The sequence below is a fragment of the Penicillium crustosum genome (genome assembly GCF_028827405.1).
Source record: "Penicillium crustosum strain IBT 35664 chromosome Unknown utg000001l_segment0_segment0, whole genome shotgun sequence".
Classification (NCBI taxonomy): domain Eukaryota; kingdom Fungi; phylum Ascomycota; class Eurotiomycetes; order Eurotiales; family Aspergillaceae; genus Penicillium; species Penicillium crustosum.
The window spans coordinates 3,096,969-3,112,932 of NW_026623122.1; the positions used below are offsets into that span (position 1 = coordinate 3,096,969).

Below are 15,964 nucleotides of genomic sequence, written 5' to 3' on the forward strand. Positions count from 1 at the left end.
TCATCATATCTCTACTAGGCCTCGGGTTTCTCATCATACAACGGAGTACATGCCCTAAATCATCCTAGCAGCATCCACCATGACCATTAGTATCTACTCGTCCCCGACTAAAATCCGAAAGTCTGTGCAAAAGATCGACATCATCTCAAACGAGCCAGTAACCCATTGCCGCCCCCTCTCCACTCCCGCGTCCCTGCAAATTTGGGGTACGAGCCCCCGTGCGCGTTGATTCGATCAAATCTCGTGTCAGGGGATTCGAAGGGTATTATTTTAATTTCGCACGTGCAGTACGCTAGCCTTGTGATCCAGGCTAATCATTTCAAGGTTAGGCATGCATCTATAATATTGCAACTTTGCTTTTTCCGGCAGGGCTGGAGGGGGGAATCGGGATCTGACGAGTTAGATGTGAAGGATGAGAGTGGAATTCTCGTTTAGGGAGATTATCTGTCAATTAATTATGGAGCTCTCGACCATACAGACCCCCCTCTCTGTTTCCTGGTTCTGTCGGACGGGCATTTAGACGGGGTTGTTTTTCATTTAAGCAAATGCATCTGTGAAGATCTTCGTCTAGGCTTTTGGCGTTTATTGGCTTAAGCCATATTCTCTCCTGGGGTCTGATTTCAACGGCTATTGGTCTCTAGTTTTTCTGTCTATCTGCCGCTGTATGCATGGCTTTTTTCTGGAGTATTTATATCAAGCCCCCTTGCAGCGCCTTTAATTGGAATATTCCGTTGCGCGAACGACTTCCCTTTCTCTTGCCCCTGAGTTATCGGTGCTGAAATATCTACAAGATGGTTCTCGCACGATTTGCTTGGCTTGCTGGCTTTGTTAGCACTGCCATTGCTGCCACTCCAGCTGAATGGCGCTCACAGTCGATCTACTTCATGCTCACTGATCGCTTTGCCCGAACGGATGGCTCGACTACTGCTGCTTGTGATACCGCTGATAGAGTAAGCTTTCATCTATGTATCGACTCTGTGACATAGCGACGGAGCTGACTGTATACTCACTGGATAGCAATACTGCGGCGGAACTTGGCAAGGAATCATAGATAAGGTCAGTAACGCTCAAATCCTTCCTATATCTTCCAACTAACCAATCTCTTAGCTGGATTACATCCAAGGAATGGGCTTTACAGCCATTTGGATTACTCCTGTGACCGGTCAATTAACCGAGGACACCCCGTACGGAGAGGCTTATCACGGATACTGGCAGCAGGACGCGTGAGTATCACAAAGCAGAAAAGAGCGCACTTGACCCCTGTGTCTCTACTGACCCAATCTAAGTTATGCTCTCAACTCGAACTACGGAACTGCAGACGATCTCAAGGCCCTCGCTGCAGCTTTGCATGAACGCGACATGTATCTCATGGTCGATGTAGTAGCAAACCACATGGTGAGTGAAATCATCGACATCTCCAATCATCCGGCCTGAGACTGACATGTATTGGATAAAAAGGGTTATGATGGCGCAGGTACTGACGTAGATTATACCAAATTCAACCCCTTCAACGATGCGAAGTATTTCCACTCGTACTGCCCAATCACCGATTACAGCAACGACACTATGGCGCAAAACTGCTGGCTTGGCGATAACGAGGTTTCCCTGCCGGATCTGGATACAGAGAGCACGGAAGTGCAAGATATGTGGTATGATTGGGTTGGATCTTTGGTCTCCAACTACTCAAGTAAGTTTTATCCCAAACTCTTTTGCTTCAGCAAAATATATATCGTCATGTCCAGAAACTAACCAATATATAGTCGATGGTCTCCGCGTTGACACAGTCAAACACGTCCAGAAAGATTTCTGGCCCGGCTACAATGAAGCCGCGGGCGTCTACTGCGTAGGCGAAGTCCTTGATGGCGATGCTGATTATACCTGTCCATACCAGGAGGTAATGGACGGGGTGCTCAACTACCCAATGTGAGATCCTTCCCCGTGAAGTTTATTGGATACACACGGAGAACAAAGTCTAATTCATGGAAATAGTTACTATCCTCTCCTCAGCGCCTTCCAATCTACCTCAGGAAGCATGACCGACCTATACAACATGATCAACACGGTGAAGTCGACGTGCAAGGACTCAACCCTTCTCGGAAACTTCGTGGAGAACCACGATAATCCTCGTTTTGCCTCGTAAGTGGAAATTACATCAAAGCAACGGATCAGATTCCATTCTGTATGTATAGAAGCTAATCTCCTCCCTTCGGGAACCCAGCGTCACCGATGACATTGCCCTCGCCAAGAATGCAGCCACATTCACCATCATGGCAGATGGCATTCCTATTGTCTACGCAGGACAGGAGCAGCACTATAGTGGTGGCGCGGACCCAGCTAACCGCGAGGCTCTGTGGTTGTCCGGATATGATACAGACAGCGAGCTGTACAAGCTTATTGCGACGGCCAATGGTGCCAGAAATCAGGCCATTGCCAAGGGTACCAATTATACTATTTATCAGGTATGTGCTTATCTGTATCTCTGTCTGAGAAACAATAATAGTAATGATAATGGACAAAAAAACTAACTCGGTCTTCACAGAACTACCCTATCTACAAAGACGACAGCACCATCGCCATGCGGAAGGGCTATGACGGTGGGCAGACAATTACTGTCCTATCTAATCTCGGTGCAGGTGGTACCGAGTACTCGGTTTCAATTCCCGACACCGGATTCGCGTCGGGTGCGAATTTGACCGAGGTTGTGTCCTGCACTAGTATTACCGCCGGCGAGAGTGGGGAGGTGTCTGTTCCCATGTCGGGTGGAGCGCCGAGGATTTTGCTCCCCACCTCGTTGCTTGATGGCTCGACTCTGTGCTCGTAGACTTCGGCGGCGAATTGGTGGTCGGGCCGAGGCACGATTGCCCCCTTTCCTCCTCCGAGGGCTTGATAGATCGATCTTTCTTCCCTATGCTTTGACAGTAGGGGAAAGTGTACATATGAATTGATTGGTGTTTGTATACTTCCTTTCGAATGATTTATATCATCTATTAATGGATTGGTGCTTAGACTGTGGAGATGAGAGTTTATGCTGAATATTGAATGGAAGATGTATACAGCTAAATAACTATGTATTTTGAATCCAACTATAGGTACAATGTAAAGATTGACTACTTTGATGAATAGAGAACCCAATAAGTCATGACTATTTCCATTCGAGCTTTTGCTATTACAATCCTCCGCCAGAAAAGAACATTGAATATAAACATAACACCCGAGACCCAACAGATCCAACCTCATTATCAACTCAACATACACCAACCCCAATAATCTATAAACAAAAGAAGAAAAAGAAAAAGAAAACTTAACATCATAATTCCAACCGCATCATCTCATCACCAATCATGCAAAGCCCTCGGGACTAGACCAATAGGCATAGCTCCACCAGTAGTACCAGTCGTAGGAGATTGGAACAAATCCGGCGTCTCAAACGCAGGCTGCGAAGCCGTATACCCAGGCATCATCTGCTCAAGACAATTATACCCCTCAACAAGGGAATCCAACCCCTCCGCGCTAGACATAAGCTGCGAGATATCCATACCGGAACGATGATGGTGCGACGGGCTGAACATCTGCACACCCTTGACGTCGGCGACCGGCGACGACGATGAATGCGATCCCGCAGTCACAACAGTAGTTGTCTCCGAATACCGCCGCTGCACTTCGCCCACAATACACGCGATCCGATATGAGAGGTTGTCACCGCCGGGTGCGAGATGCAGTAGGAAGCCACGGACTTGGCTGATTAGTGGATCGGAGAGCGTGTAATCGCATAGAGTGAGCGCGGCGTAGCCGACGATGAAGTAGACGTGGTCGATTAGAGCGGGCGCGGTGGTGAAGCGTATTTGGAGGAATTGGGTTATTATTAGGCGGGCGGTGCCGCATATTTCTGGGATGAGGCGCTCGTTGTCTGGTTGGAGGCGGGCGGCTGTTCGGTAGAGGAGGAGTTGACAGAACCAGAGATTCAGGTTGAGAGTTGAGTCTTCGCTGGTGGCTGTTGGTGGTATGGTTGTTAGATTGGGATTTGGGGATAGAGTAGGAGGGCTGATGTACTTAAGAGATGTGACCATTCCATTTTCCACCGCTCCAGTTCTTCGTATTCAGTTTCTGCGAACTGGAGGCGGGGCTGGCTGTGTTGAAGTCGGAGAGCGATGCGATATAGTTGAATTTCCGCGACGATTCTTCCGTCTTCGGGTGTGGCAGCTGCGTGTTCTAGGATGCGGGGGCATTGGTCGATGTATTGTTGTTGGATGTTGACCGTGCGGCCATTTGCGAGAGCAGAGCTATTGGGTTGGTGTTAGATCGTGTATATCTGACGGTTTCTTTAAACAGAACATACTGTAGCTGGGTTGAGCAGAGCGTATTCCACAGACGCAACTGAGCAAGTACTTCGTCTGGGTTTAAATTGTCTCCTGGCAGGGTATTGAGGAAGTTAAATGAGATGAGAGCATGGTTGATTGAGATCCCGCTCAGCAACCAGTCATCCATAAGTCCTTCTTTGTGAACGGAAGTTGAGTATAGACAAAGCAATGTCAAGGCCTGGAGCATATCGCTTGTCATAGGCGGGGGCTTCCACAACACCTTTGCCACGGCATGTTGTACACAAAGTGATATATCACGGACGGTATGTTGGGATAGTCCAGGAAGATATCGCGAAGCCAAGAGACATGCAGTGTTGAAAAGGAGTGTATTTGACCGTTGAATGCAAGATGAATGATTTATTGAAACCCAATGGCCAAAATATTCAACGAAACTGGCGAGATCATTAGCAGGAAGGTCTAGTGACAAACACACAATCAAACACACAGTTCAATCAATTTCACCGAAAGCTTGGAATCTACGATGCCCTGGGTGACGATGTCACCGAGGATGTCAGCATCGGAGAAATGATCTCTCTCGCCGAAACATTCGGCTTGCAAATCTCGAATTATTTGCGCTGGTTTGAGCGGATAAAAAGATGAGGACATGCTATCACTGGAAGATGCTCCATCTAGGCTGTTGTTTCTGGTTTGTAAGGTTGGGCTGCAGGGCATGCTGGGGGAGCGGTTCACCATCTGCCGCATCAGATTTATCATCTCCCCCATACCCCTTTCGAGAGAGACAAGCCTTTCCTCGATCGATGGTATAGCGGTGGCGTCGGACCAGGTGGATGCATTGTCCTGGAAGCGTTCAGTTGTCTCGGGGAGCTCGCATTCAAGCCTTTTTTATGACACATAGTTAGTATTTAGAGAAACGGGCGGTTCCAAAAACAGTCAAAAGAAAAAAAAAAACCCCCGCCCAAGACAGCCAAGACAGTCAAAAACAGTCAAAAACAGTCAAAATACAACCAAAAATCGAGTATATGCAAAAAACAGAATAAAAAAGGGACCAACCTAAGTGACAAACAGCGGCGACAAGCATGGCCACGTGGGTCGACATCACAGCGAGTCTTGAGCTTGCGACAAGTATTACAAGCGGTCATTGATCGTCGAATGCGCCCCTTAGGTCTGGCATCTTGGCACGCGACCGAGTCGATTCGGCTGCCATCCTCTGGAATAATCCTCTTGGATTCCCATGAGATATGATTATTTGGAGGACCGGTTCTCGTCATATTGGATGTTGAATGGTTACTGTGAGTATTGTAGGTAAATGTGTACTGTTTTAGATCTATGATCGAAAGGGGAGAAGTTGAAGAGTAAAAAGAGAAAAGAAAAGAAAAAAAGAAAAAAAGGCTTAATGATCAATTGGACCCTTAACAGAAGGCCAAAATCAAAATCCTGAAGATCATTTGGTGTTTATCAGGGAGATCCAAGCCTTATAATAGCGGGTCAAGTAGATTAGAAGGCTGGCCGTGGATTTTTAGCCAATTGCGACAAGAGACCGATTACTGACGATATCGAAACTCCGCGCAGGTACGTCCCGTTCATGGCGGATTATAGCGGACCATGAGCGGACCTGGGGTAATCGAATATGCATCCACCAATCTGAAAACATCCCGTTAGCTTCTAGAAGGGTAGCGATTGTCGGTGCATACTTTTTGCTTTTTAAGAGGGGTTGATAATGTCGCATAGGCCTACTCCGTACCCCCCTGACCCAATTTCCCCGACGAGAACCGTAGGGGAGGGGGTCTGAGAGGGGGGCTTGAGTGGTACGACGATATGGAGTTTTTACTAGATACGTCCTTTTGCGTTGGAATTCTTTTACTCGTTCTCAGTTGAAATCCGAGGTTATCACGAGGTTCCTTTCCCCTTTCCCCCCCTGGTTTCCCTATCTATGTCAACCAACTTCTTTGCATCTATGTCTTGCACGGACATTTCCGACATAAGTAAGTAAGAAGTAGACAAGGATCTAGAGTGAACAGTGTCGACTCTTTAGTATGATTTGGTAGTGATCTGAGGTGGAGAGGGAGGATCAGGATCCAAGTGGAGAGGGACAACAGGCAAACAACAATAACCCGCTAATCATTGGTTAACATGTGCAATGTCTCAAAATAAATGGCTATCAGGATTGGAGATCGCAGCGATGTGACCTTGTAACTTTCAGGCCCGCTTAACAACGGGTATCTTGCCCGTTTAATGGCCTAGTGGCCCTATTAGCTCGTGGTTTTTATTTAGCATCAACAAAAGGACCCCCGGGATCCCAAAAACCCCGAGGCCCCGGTGCTTGTTATCGACTATGCACTCCGTAGTGTCATAAGACCCGGAACGTTCTATTCTAGCCCTGGAAATTCCGTGGCCTTTCCGGCTTACCGCAGGATAAGCTATCATTTAGAAATTAGGTTTTTGGATATGTATGTTGTATGTCGAGAGTACTCCGTATGTGGATAACCTGCAGTTCTTTTAGATTACGTCCCCGCCTGGGCGCTTGGAGGAGGACTGTTACTGTTAGATTATGTCTACATCGTGCTCTTTACACGTGTACATTGCAGCTGATGAGGAATATCATTTGGCACGCTCGTCATTCGCCCTTGACTTATGCTCCCTGCTTTCACATGCTCAGACTATTCCCTGTCTCTACGCAATTTGTCTACAATTCGCCTTGTATGTGAGGCTTTTCGTCATTCGACTACCCTGCTGCCCACGACGCCTATCTCCGTGGGACCACCATCTCTCTCTCCTTTTCTACTCTCGTCGCCTTGCTTGCATTTTTGGTTTTCTACTCTGGCACTGTAATACACGTATGTATGACAGCGTCAAGAAAAGAAAAGAACATTGCCAGGTATCTGATCTCCGTTGATTCTGTCAATGCTGCATGAATCTGCAGACGGATAACTATTGAGTGAGAGAGTCAGCCCCCCCCTCTGGGTCCAACCTCCCTCCCTCCCCCACCCGTGTTTACGCGGCCCCAAAAACTCGTTCTAGATTTTCGAGAAGCAGAAACAAAAAGAATTGACCGACGCAGGGATCGAACCTGCAATCTCTTGATTCGTAGTCAAGCGCCTTGCCATTGGGCCAGCCGGCCAGGCTGTTATGGTGATTCTGATAAAATGTGCACTATAAGTGGATCTGATGTGGGACTCGCTTAAACGCGCTTATATTCGCTTATATCCACGTGACTTTGTATGTCAGAGCTGTTACCAGCATGATTTAGCAGCTAATGATTGTAGAGACTATTATTTGCATGTGGCTGGGTATTTCCGTCTTCAGTAATGTCTCTTCCTGTTTTGGGGAGGGGGTATTCTATCGCTTTTTTGTGATGAATCGGGCTGGTTGGTTCTTGATCCGATCATGTATCTCGACTAGCTTGGTGGTGATGATATAGAAACAAGGTTAGTGACTGTATATAAATCGAAATATTGCCGGTTTTGATAAATACTATTGTGGAAGTAGATAGGAAATGGGTATAATGAATGTATTGGGTAGAGAGGGTTGTGGTCGATAGGAACTATCTCAGCCTACGTGAGTGCTATGTATGGAAGATCTAATGTGTTGCGTGTTCGAATAGTTGGAGATTGAGGCTTTCAGAAAAGGCTGTTACAAATAGCCAAAGCCGGGAAAACGTTGTCCCCATGTAGCCCTAAAAGATCAAAAGCAATGATCGAAATGATCGAACCGGGTGAATCCAGTGGAACATTAGACCTTCATAGGAAACACGATTGAATCTTTTAAACCTTAGCTGGACACTACACATGATAGGCCAAAGCATGTATACTATTTAGCTTATATATTGCAAAGCCTCGTGCAATGTGACGTTTTGTTCAAGGTAGTTTTGTAAAAGAAACCATTTGGCTTTAAAGCAGGGGGGACGGTGTGAGCTATTCAGCAGCATTTATATAGAACCAGACATAATAACAGAGCGATAATAAGGTACTGATGTACCGGAATCCAGGGAGTAAGGTATCAAGGCATTTCTTGTTTACCTCCAGGTAATCAGATCTCTCTCTTTGTCTCCATACCAGTAGATAGAGTCATCATCTATATCTACCTTGGTTATTCTTCTTACCTTCTGTTGCGACGTAGTAGAGTACGTCCATCAGGCACGGCGAGCCGAAATAACAAAGTAATTTTTTCAAAACAGCCCTTCAAAAGACAAGCAACAAGTTTAATGTGTAAGACCTATCTCCTGTGAAGCACAGCATTTCCACATAACCTGGGAATAGCCAAGGTAGACACACCCACTGTATGAATATCGAATTTCCTATATTTAGTAGGCCCAATCTAAGTATATCGTTAATAGTTTCTTTCTTCTATCTTTTATATATATATATATATATATATTGGTGGATATTCACGATGGTAGTAGTAAAGGCAAGACCAAAAATAAGACTGAAAGAAAGACGACACAGATTCAGATCCTAACTCTAGACATAGGAGACATAACGGCTATGCTACAAAGCCTACAGAGAAGTATAAGTCATGCATCCCAAGATGTACTAGTAACACTCTACAACCAGAGATTCCTGCTGACAGACATTACTCAGACCGACAAGCTCACGGACCAAGTTACCTAGATAGGCAATCCACTAGAATAGACTCATCAACTAGAAGGTAGGTCAGATTCCATGCTTACATACCAAGACAGTTTGACGTTAGTCACATGAAGTGTGCATTAGTGTGCCTATATGAGATGCACGAGCTTCTGGTACCCGAGAACTGATATGCATTGACAGATATATTTGATGCCTGACATCTCAAATATTCTCCTTTGCTTCTCTCCGCGGCATTGCATGTGTAACACGCACAACTGAGTAGGCTAGGTCATAAATAATTTGTGCACAAATGTTAGCTGATGCATTTATGTGCTGTTTGCTTTTACCCTTGCAGATATGTGCTAGTCAGGAGATGACTGTGACACACAGTTGGAGGTGTGACTTGATACTAAAGATATATCATCTTTATGGGCACATAATGTGCATATCTACATATTACTGATGGTTGGGATTGGTAGCTCAATAGATACGGGCTTGGTTGATCCTTGGTTGGTACGGAGTAGTGCCCAGGTGTTTTGCGCCATGCAATATAATCGTGAATTCTGTAGATCTATGTACTCCGTGTCTAGCCAACTCAATAATAAGCATCCAAAGAATTTATTTTAGAACGTGGCCAGCAATGCCGTGCCTTATAACAGACGAATAAGCAGCATTGGACCTGTTTATGGTAGGTGCACAAGAGCCCACAAGCACATCCACGGCTCGCAAGCCTACATACTTACGTACAGCATTAAAAAGACGGTCTGTATATATTGTATAGTAGCTACTGTCGTACAAAAGAGTACAGGGTATGAAGTACAGGCGGCTATCCCGTCTACGGAGTATAACGCTTAGTCCACAGTGGAACAGGACCCCGAGCGAAGATCCCCTAAAAAGTGAGAATGCAAATGCCAAATATGCCGTCACACCCAGGCTAAGCGACACTATTGATTATAGTACAAAATAGGGGTCGAACGGTGGATCTGTCGATCATCCATCTGGAATTAATCTGACAAAATTCAATAGTTCGTGGGAAGGTTGGACGACCGAGATCATGGTAGCCAGTTAATATCGAGGAACCTCTAAAAATAAAATTCAAATAAATAATATAACATGACTCAAGGCAAATCAAAGGTTTTGCTTCCGTTTTGGGTTTTTAATTTTAATTTCCGCTTCAACGCGAGGACTGAAATCGAATATGTGACCAGGTCGGACGATATCACATACATATATATGTCAGACTGGTCCGCGTACTCCGTACTCCGATCCAATTATTCAAAAATATGTAGTCACAGAGTACAGGATAAGTACTCCACGATCATCCTAGTAGTCATCCGGAGGTATACGGTGAGACTCAAGCTCGCACGAACCTACGCATAGATCTACACACGATCATCGTAACCCAAATCCTGACATGAGACAGCTCACAAAATCCCGCAGTTGATACCTCCGCTGGCAAAAGGAAAAGCCAAAGCCCACACCTCCCACTTCACCAAGCAGGGACGTTGTTGTGATCGACACGCACGTCCCTCGATCGAGGGCTAAACGCCCATGATAGCGCAGAAGGGAAGACGCACACATACGTAGTACACGACGTATATGTACGACGTACGGAGCCACGGAGCATCTGCAAACAGTACTTGCCTAACATAACTCCAAATGTGCATGCGCACTTTCAAACAACAACAACAAAGTGTCAGATGCCAATTTCACCGCTATATGATGGGTCGGATGCATGTATCTGGATCCCGAATGGCTAAGTGGGGGCTGAACAAGACACCGATCGGGATTTCACCGTATTAGCGAGGAAACCAAGAGCGGGAACGGGATCGGAAAACGTAAGGCGCAGAACCGGGGTTTGGTTGGGCTTTTGGCTTGAGTTAGTTGACAAGTGACAGAGACAGGGTTGGTACAACGGTAAGGAGGGGGATAAACATTTCCATGGACTGTGATTCGGTTGAGCTCTACGAAATACTGTATGTTGTATGCACCCTGCACGACTTTTGTTGGGTTTGTTTGCTTTTTAGATCGGCCAGTCGTGGTCGCTGGAGATACTGGAATACCTGGAATACCGGGGTTTGTCTTGGTGGCTTGCATATCCGCTGCCCCCCTCCTAAGTGGGACTAGGTTACGGGGTTCACCCCCTGTTCGTATAGTCCTGTATGTTGTATCTCGGGGAGGGGGGTATGGTTATGCTTGTTTTTTTGGGGTTGCTTTTTATGATTTCGAGGTACATCGTGCATTCGAGATGTATGTATATAGTTTTGTTTAGTTCTTTGCAGCAGAATATAACTCGAGTACGGAGTAAATAGATGTCACTGCAACCCTTAACTTGCATATTTTTTATTTTTTTTCCATTTTCGGTTTTGTTTTTTGTTTATTGGATGCGCGTTTGATATCACTTTTACAAGATGAGATATGAGTTCAACCAAGTGGGTTGCAGTCCCCTAACTGGGGTCTCAAATTTGGATATATGTATACCACTAAGCGGTGATGGAACCTACATCGTATATCATACCCACCCTCGCAAATGATTGAATTCTACTCGGCAAGAGGGCCGAAGCCTAAGATCTACAGTCAAGTAAGTTTTTCGGGGGTCATGTCAGGACCCCATAATTGTGTCTTCCGGAGGTAGGTCGGGAAAACCAGAAAAAGCAAAAAATAAAAATAAAAATTTAAAACCAAACGAACCGCACCTTTCCAACAAATCTCTACCAGTAGGTACACTATGTTAATAATGTGAGGTTATTCGAGGAAAATTCCACCTGACTCAGTTCCCAACCGCACTTAGTGCGTACATGTCTCGGGATTGAAATAGAATCTGAGAGGGCCGAGAAGAAAACCGAGGAAATTTCAAAGAGGCGAGATAATAGTTCGTTCGAAAATAAGGCATACCTGGTTCAGCGTATCACAGACCATTGTAAATGTTTTAATTAGTATATCAGACCCCACACCGAAATCAAGCCTAGTTAAATTCATCGATATAATTCCTCGGAGCTGTCAATGGCAAAAAAAGTCCCGAACATACCCCGTTTAGACAGCGATCAGATCTAATCCGGGCTCGCGTGGCTAGCATAGTAAACTTTACTCAGTTCCATGGTCTGGAGTGGTTCCTGTGGATTTTTGGATTTTTGGAGTTTTGGAGTTTTGGATTTGTGGACTCCGGAGAGACCGAAAAGCTGAAGTTTAAGTTGCTCCATGCAGCTGTCAGTGTCATTTGAAATTAATTTAAACCTTGAAAGTTAGTCCGTAAATTTCCATGCCTTTATTATAAACGTAAGATTCAATGCAATGCAATGCTTATAATATCAGATCAGATCAGATCAGATCATACCAAACCGGACCAAACTCTAACTGTCAAAAGGCTAAAAGGCACAGAGACCATGGTAAGAATGAAGTTGATGTTTGGTAACCCGACGTCATGAAATAAAAAGTCAAAAATGGGGTCGATCTTGACACATGCCCCCCGGTGGAGCACAGTTATAGAATATCCACTAGTTTATGGGTCTATCAATTTGGAATTGATGACGGTCCAAACCATGGTTCAGTCTGCTTCCTCCAGCCCGAAAACTACCCTTTTGACTTTAGGGAAATAGAGGGCGTGAAAAGTGGCTTGTATCTATATTGTAGGGACATACATAGAGTATATCCAAACCCGTCTCCAAGAACCCCAAATCGTTGAGATCTATCATCGGCGCCAGAAGAAAAAGAAAAGTGGCGCTGCGAGCCGCGGGTAAGGTAAAGTCCACGTTTCCGCGGGACATGATCAATGAACATGGATAAGCTAGTGTCGAGAATGGAGACTTAGTGGAGACGGCATTGCGCGGTGGGCAGCTGAGATCTGGTTGCGCACTCCATATCTCCGTATTGCTTGACATTTCAGATCCGCATTGGCGCTTGTAGAAGTCAAATATGTACCAGAATTAGATAATAAAATGAAAAATGTTTCATGGTTATTTGGAAGTCGAAGGTTCCATTAAACACCTAGTAATGCAATTTCGCGAGTTTTGTCCAGGGGCACTCAATGTAATGGAAATGTGCAACCTGGAGAGAAAAGAAAAAAAACACGAAGTAAAGTAAATCACAGAAATGATTCAATGGGATTCCCAATGCCATCGTTTGTCGTATACCCCTTTTGCGTGTTGATTTCCAACAAATAAATTGCCGCTTGGTAAACGCGACCAAAGAGAAAGGGTATCAAAATATAATGTCTGGCCAAAACCTCCGCGTACCGGACGGCAATGCGACATGTAGAGTGAAGTCCAGAGACCTGAAAGGTGAGAAAGGGGGAAAGAAAAGAAAAGAAAACATTAAGAAAACACGTAAAAGGAAAGATGCCAATCTATCAAGCTCGCCGTATCCTCAACTCCGTGAGTCGTAAATGGTAGAGAAACAATATGAAAGCCCCCCGGTCGTAAAGTGAATAGAACGCTGACGTTGCGAATGCCGTGTAACGTTGAATGAACAGAAATAGGAAAAATAAAAGGCCGTGATCAAACCCGAACCTCCAGGTCCAGGTTCATCGCCACTCTAGTGGTGAGGAGAGGGCATATGCTCCGATCCATCGACATCACTAAAAGGCGACTGTCGTTGAGACTCCGAATCGGTACCACTGCGCATTTGGTTCCGCAGCGCCGGAAGCTGTCGTCTCCGAGCATTGATAAACCAGTTGCTGATCTGTATAAAAAGAAACCATTAGCAAACCAGCCAGAGCAAATTGCCAGTCCTCAGTTGTAAAATCTCACCTGACTAATTGAAAGCCCTGTCCTTGTCATAAACATCTGTTTATCCTCCTCGCTGGGATAAGGATGATCAAGATGCTCATGGAACCAAGCCCGCAGAATATCCGTGACAGGCTTAGGCAAATTGCCCCGTCTCCGCTTCGTCTTAGGATCAATCGGATCTCCCATGATTCCGAAATTCCCTTGCCCAGGACCCATCATCTGCGGCGACATTTGCTCATCCGCGTAGCTGATAGCAGGGTGTCCATACGGCGACTGCGGGTGCATAATGGGCTGGGCGAAGTGCTCGCCGCGCGGATCAGCGGGCATGGCTGAAGGCGTCGGCGCGGGCTGGCGGTATTCCTGCGCGATGAAGGGATCGGAGCGTGGGGGCCGCTCAGGATAGCTGTTGCTAGAGGACGGGTTCATTGCCCGGCCGGGTATGGAGTCCAGATCGCGGATTGAGGGTAGAATCGGACTGGGACCGCGAGATGCGTGTTCGGGTAGATGCATGTGGTGGTGGTGGTGGCCAGGATCTGGCATGCGGGGTTGATTGTCTGCGCCGCGGGAGACTGTATATTCGCGGTGAGATTCGTAGGGCATATTGGTGGATTGGTTGCCGTATGGGATTGAGCGGGGATCGGCCATCTCGTGGCCTGAGGGTGGGCGGTCTTGTGAATGACGGGGGGTGGTGTAGAATGGGGAAGTTGATTCGATTTCATCGTGGAGGTGAGCGGGGAGGAGCTGTGAGATGTTAGATATGGATTCTAGGTTGTAGGTCTTGGAGGAATATAGAGTTATATCTTACCTCGCGGAATGAGGGGAGGGTTTGGTGAGGGTGTCCGGTTGACGACTGGGTTGTATACGAAATAGCCATATTGGTATCTTCGTCTACCTCATGGGACTGGGACATAGACAAGGTTTTTGGGGAGGGACAAGGATAGAAATGTCCGTAGGAAAAGAGTTGCACAAAGTATTACAAAATAGAACTATACTCGACACAGTCAGAATCGAATATCAGACAAGTTTGTACTCTCGCAGAAAAAGGTATAAAAGGGAAGGGATGAGGGGGTGAAAGTATCCAAAGTAGTACTCACCAGGGAAAGCAGGCTGATTTTACGTTGACATGGTAAAATAAAAAAGAGAAAGGCCAAGATTATATGCAAGGTTGGGGAATGAGGGCAAAGATGGAAATGTGGTTTCCCAAATAATGCAGGGCCCCGTACATTATTTCAACCAAAAAAATAAAAGTGGCTCCAAAATCTACTCCGTACATTAAAGTAAATTAAAATAATAAAATAATAATAATAATAAAGATCCAGCTATTACATGTCCATGGAAAAGCAAGAACAGGGGGGGGCCGAAAAATGACGATCGTGGGCTTGGTGGGTACATGAGTCGGAGCATCAGTGCTCCGTGTCAAGGGCATGCAGAGCGGAGAAGGCGTAAATTCAAGAGTTCCCTTAAGGTTGACAGATTGAGTCTTTCTTTGGTCAATGGAATAGTCTTAGCGTCAGGATCTATCTCACGAACTACTCCCCGGTTCCATATATTGGAGATATTTTAGAAGTTCCAGGGTTTTGATTGGATGTTTCGGAGTAAAGGAACCTCTTAAAAGATAAATTGAAAATGGATAATTCAAAAAAGGAAAAAAAGAAAAAAGAAAGTAGTGGTTCACTAGTGTACGTCAAGTTCGGGGATCCCATGCCAGTGCTAATAAGCGGGCTTATGAGCGGCCAGTATTACCATTTACCCTAAAAAAAAAAAAAAAAAAAAAATCTTCCAAGGTCCTTCAAAACCAAAATATAACAAGACATAACAGTACAGGACAGAGTAGTTAAAAGTAAAAAAATGGTATAGAAGAACAATTGAAAGAAATATAACTATTGTAGGAAAGGTTGGGGAAGAGGGGATGTCTGGTAGGTAGACAGCGACGGGAGTAAGGAGGAGGGGGAGTTTCTGTCATAATGTGCCTGAGTCAGGCTAAAGTTAATTATATACTTGTGTTATTTTGTAATTAAATATATATTAAATCAAATTACATCCACACTACTTTTGTTGTGGGGGATCTGGGAGATTCACTCCTTACGGAGACAGAGTAGTTCGTGGCGAAATAACAAAAGTGAAGAACCATCCAATCCCATAGAAGAGGAAAAGACAACCCGGGTGTTGAGTCCAAAGACATGTACAAAGTAAACCAAGCCTCTCTCGTATGGTAAAAAAGAAAAAGCAAAAAAAAAGAGTCCAAGTGGATCTACTCGATAGACACCGAATCGAAGGAAAAGATCGCCGTTCCAAGGAGAGTTATCACTGGTTCCAAAAAGATCGTGTTCCGAGAAGAGCTTAACCTGGATGGTGG

At 45.5% G+C, this 15,964-nt stretch overlaps 3 protein-coding genes across 3 annotated transcripts; 1 reads left to right on the forward strand and 2 right to left on the reverse strand.

Moving 5' to 3' along the window:
- Positions 1-791: 791 nt before the first annotated feature.
- N7487_001167 (alpha-amylase) lies at positions 792-2,821 on the forward strand (the record flags this gene model as incomplete). Its single annotated transcript, XM_056868915.1, has 9 exons — positions 792-950; positions 1,018-1,056; positions 1,108-1,223; positions 1,287-1,395; positions 1,459-1,687; positions 1,761-1,923; positions 1,990-2,136; positions 2,219-2,459; positions 2,540-2,821. The coding sequence occupies 9 exons, from the start codon at positions 792-794 to the stop codon at positions 2,819-2,821; spliced, it is 1,485 nt and encodes a 494-aa protein (XP_056733699.1).
- Positions 2,822-3,332: 511 nt separating this feature from the next.
- Positions 3,333-5,587, reverse strand: N7487_001168 (uncharacterized protein; the record flags this gene model as incomplete). Its single annotated transcript, XM_056868916.1, has 5 exons — positions 3,333-3,991; positions 4,051-4,280; positions 4,337-4,750; positions 4,804-5,196; positions 5,370-5,587. The coding sequence occupies 5 exons, from the start codon at positions 5,585-5,587 to the stop codon at positions 3,333-3,335; spliced, it is 1,914 nt and encodes a 637-aa protein (XP_056733700.1).
- A 7,827-nt stretch (positions 5,588-13,414) lies between these two features.
- On the reverse strand, positions 13,415-14,759 carry N7487_001169 (homeobox domain-containing protein; the record flags this gene model as incomplete). The annotated part of the gene is made up of 4 exons (XM_056868917.1): positions 14,703-14,759; positions 14,414-14,594; positions 13,630-14,349; positions 13,415-13,561 (listed from the first exon to the last, which is right to left on the reverse strand). The coding sequence occupies exons 2-4, from the start codon at positions 14,516-14,518 to the stop codon at positions 13,415-13,417; spliced, it is 972 nt and encodes a 323-aa protein (XP_056733701.1). The 5' UTR covers positions 14,519-14,594; positions 14,703-14,759.
- Positions 14,760-15,964: the final 1,205 nt, after the last annotated feature.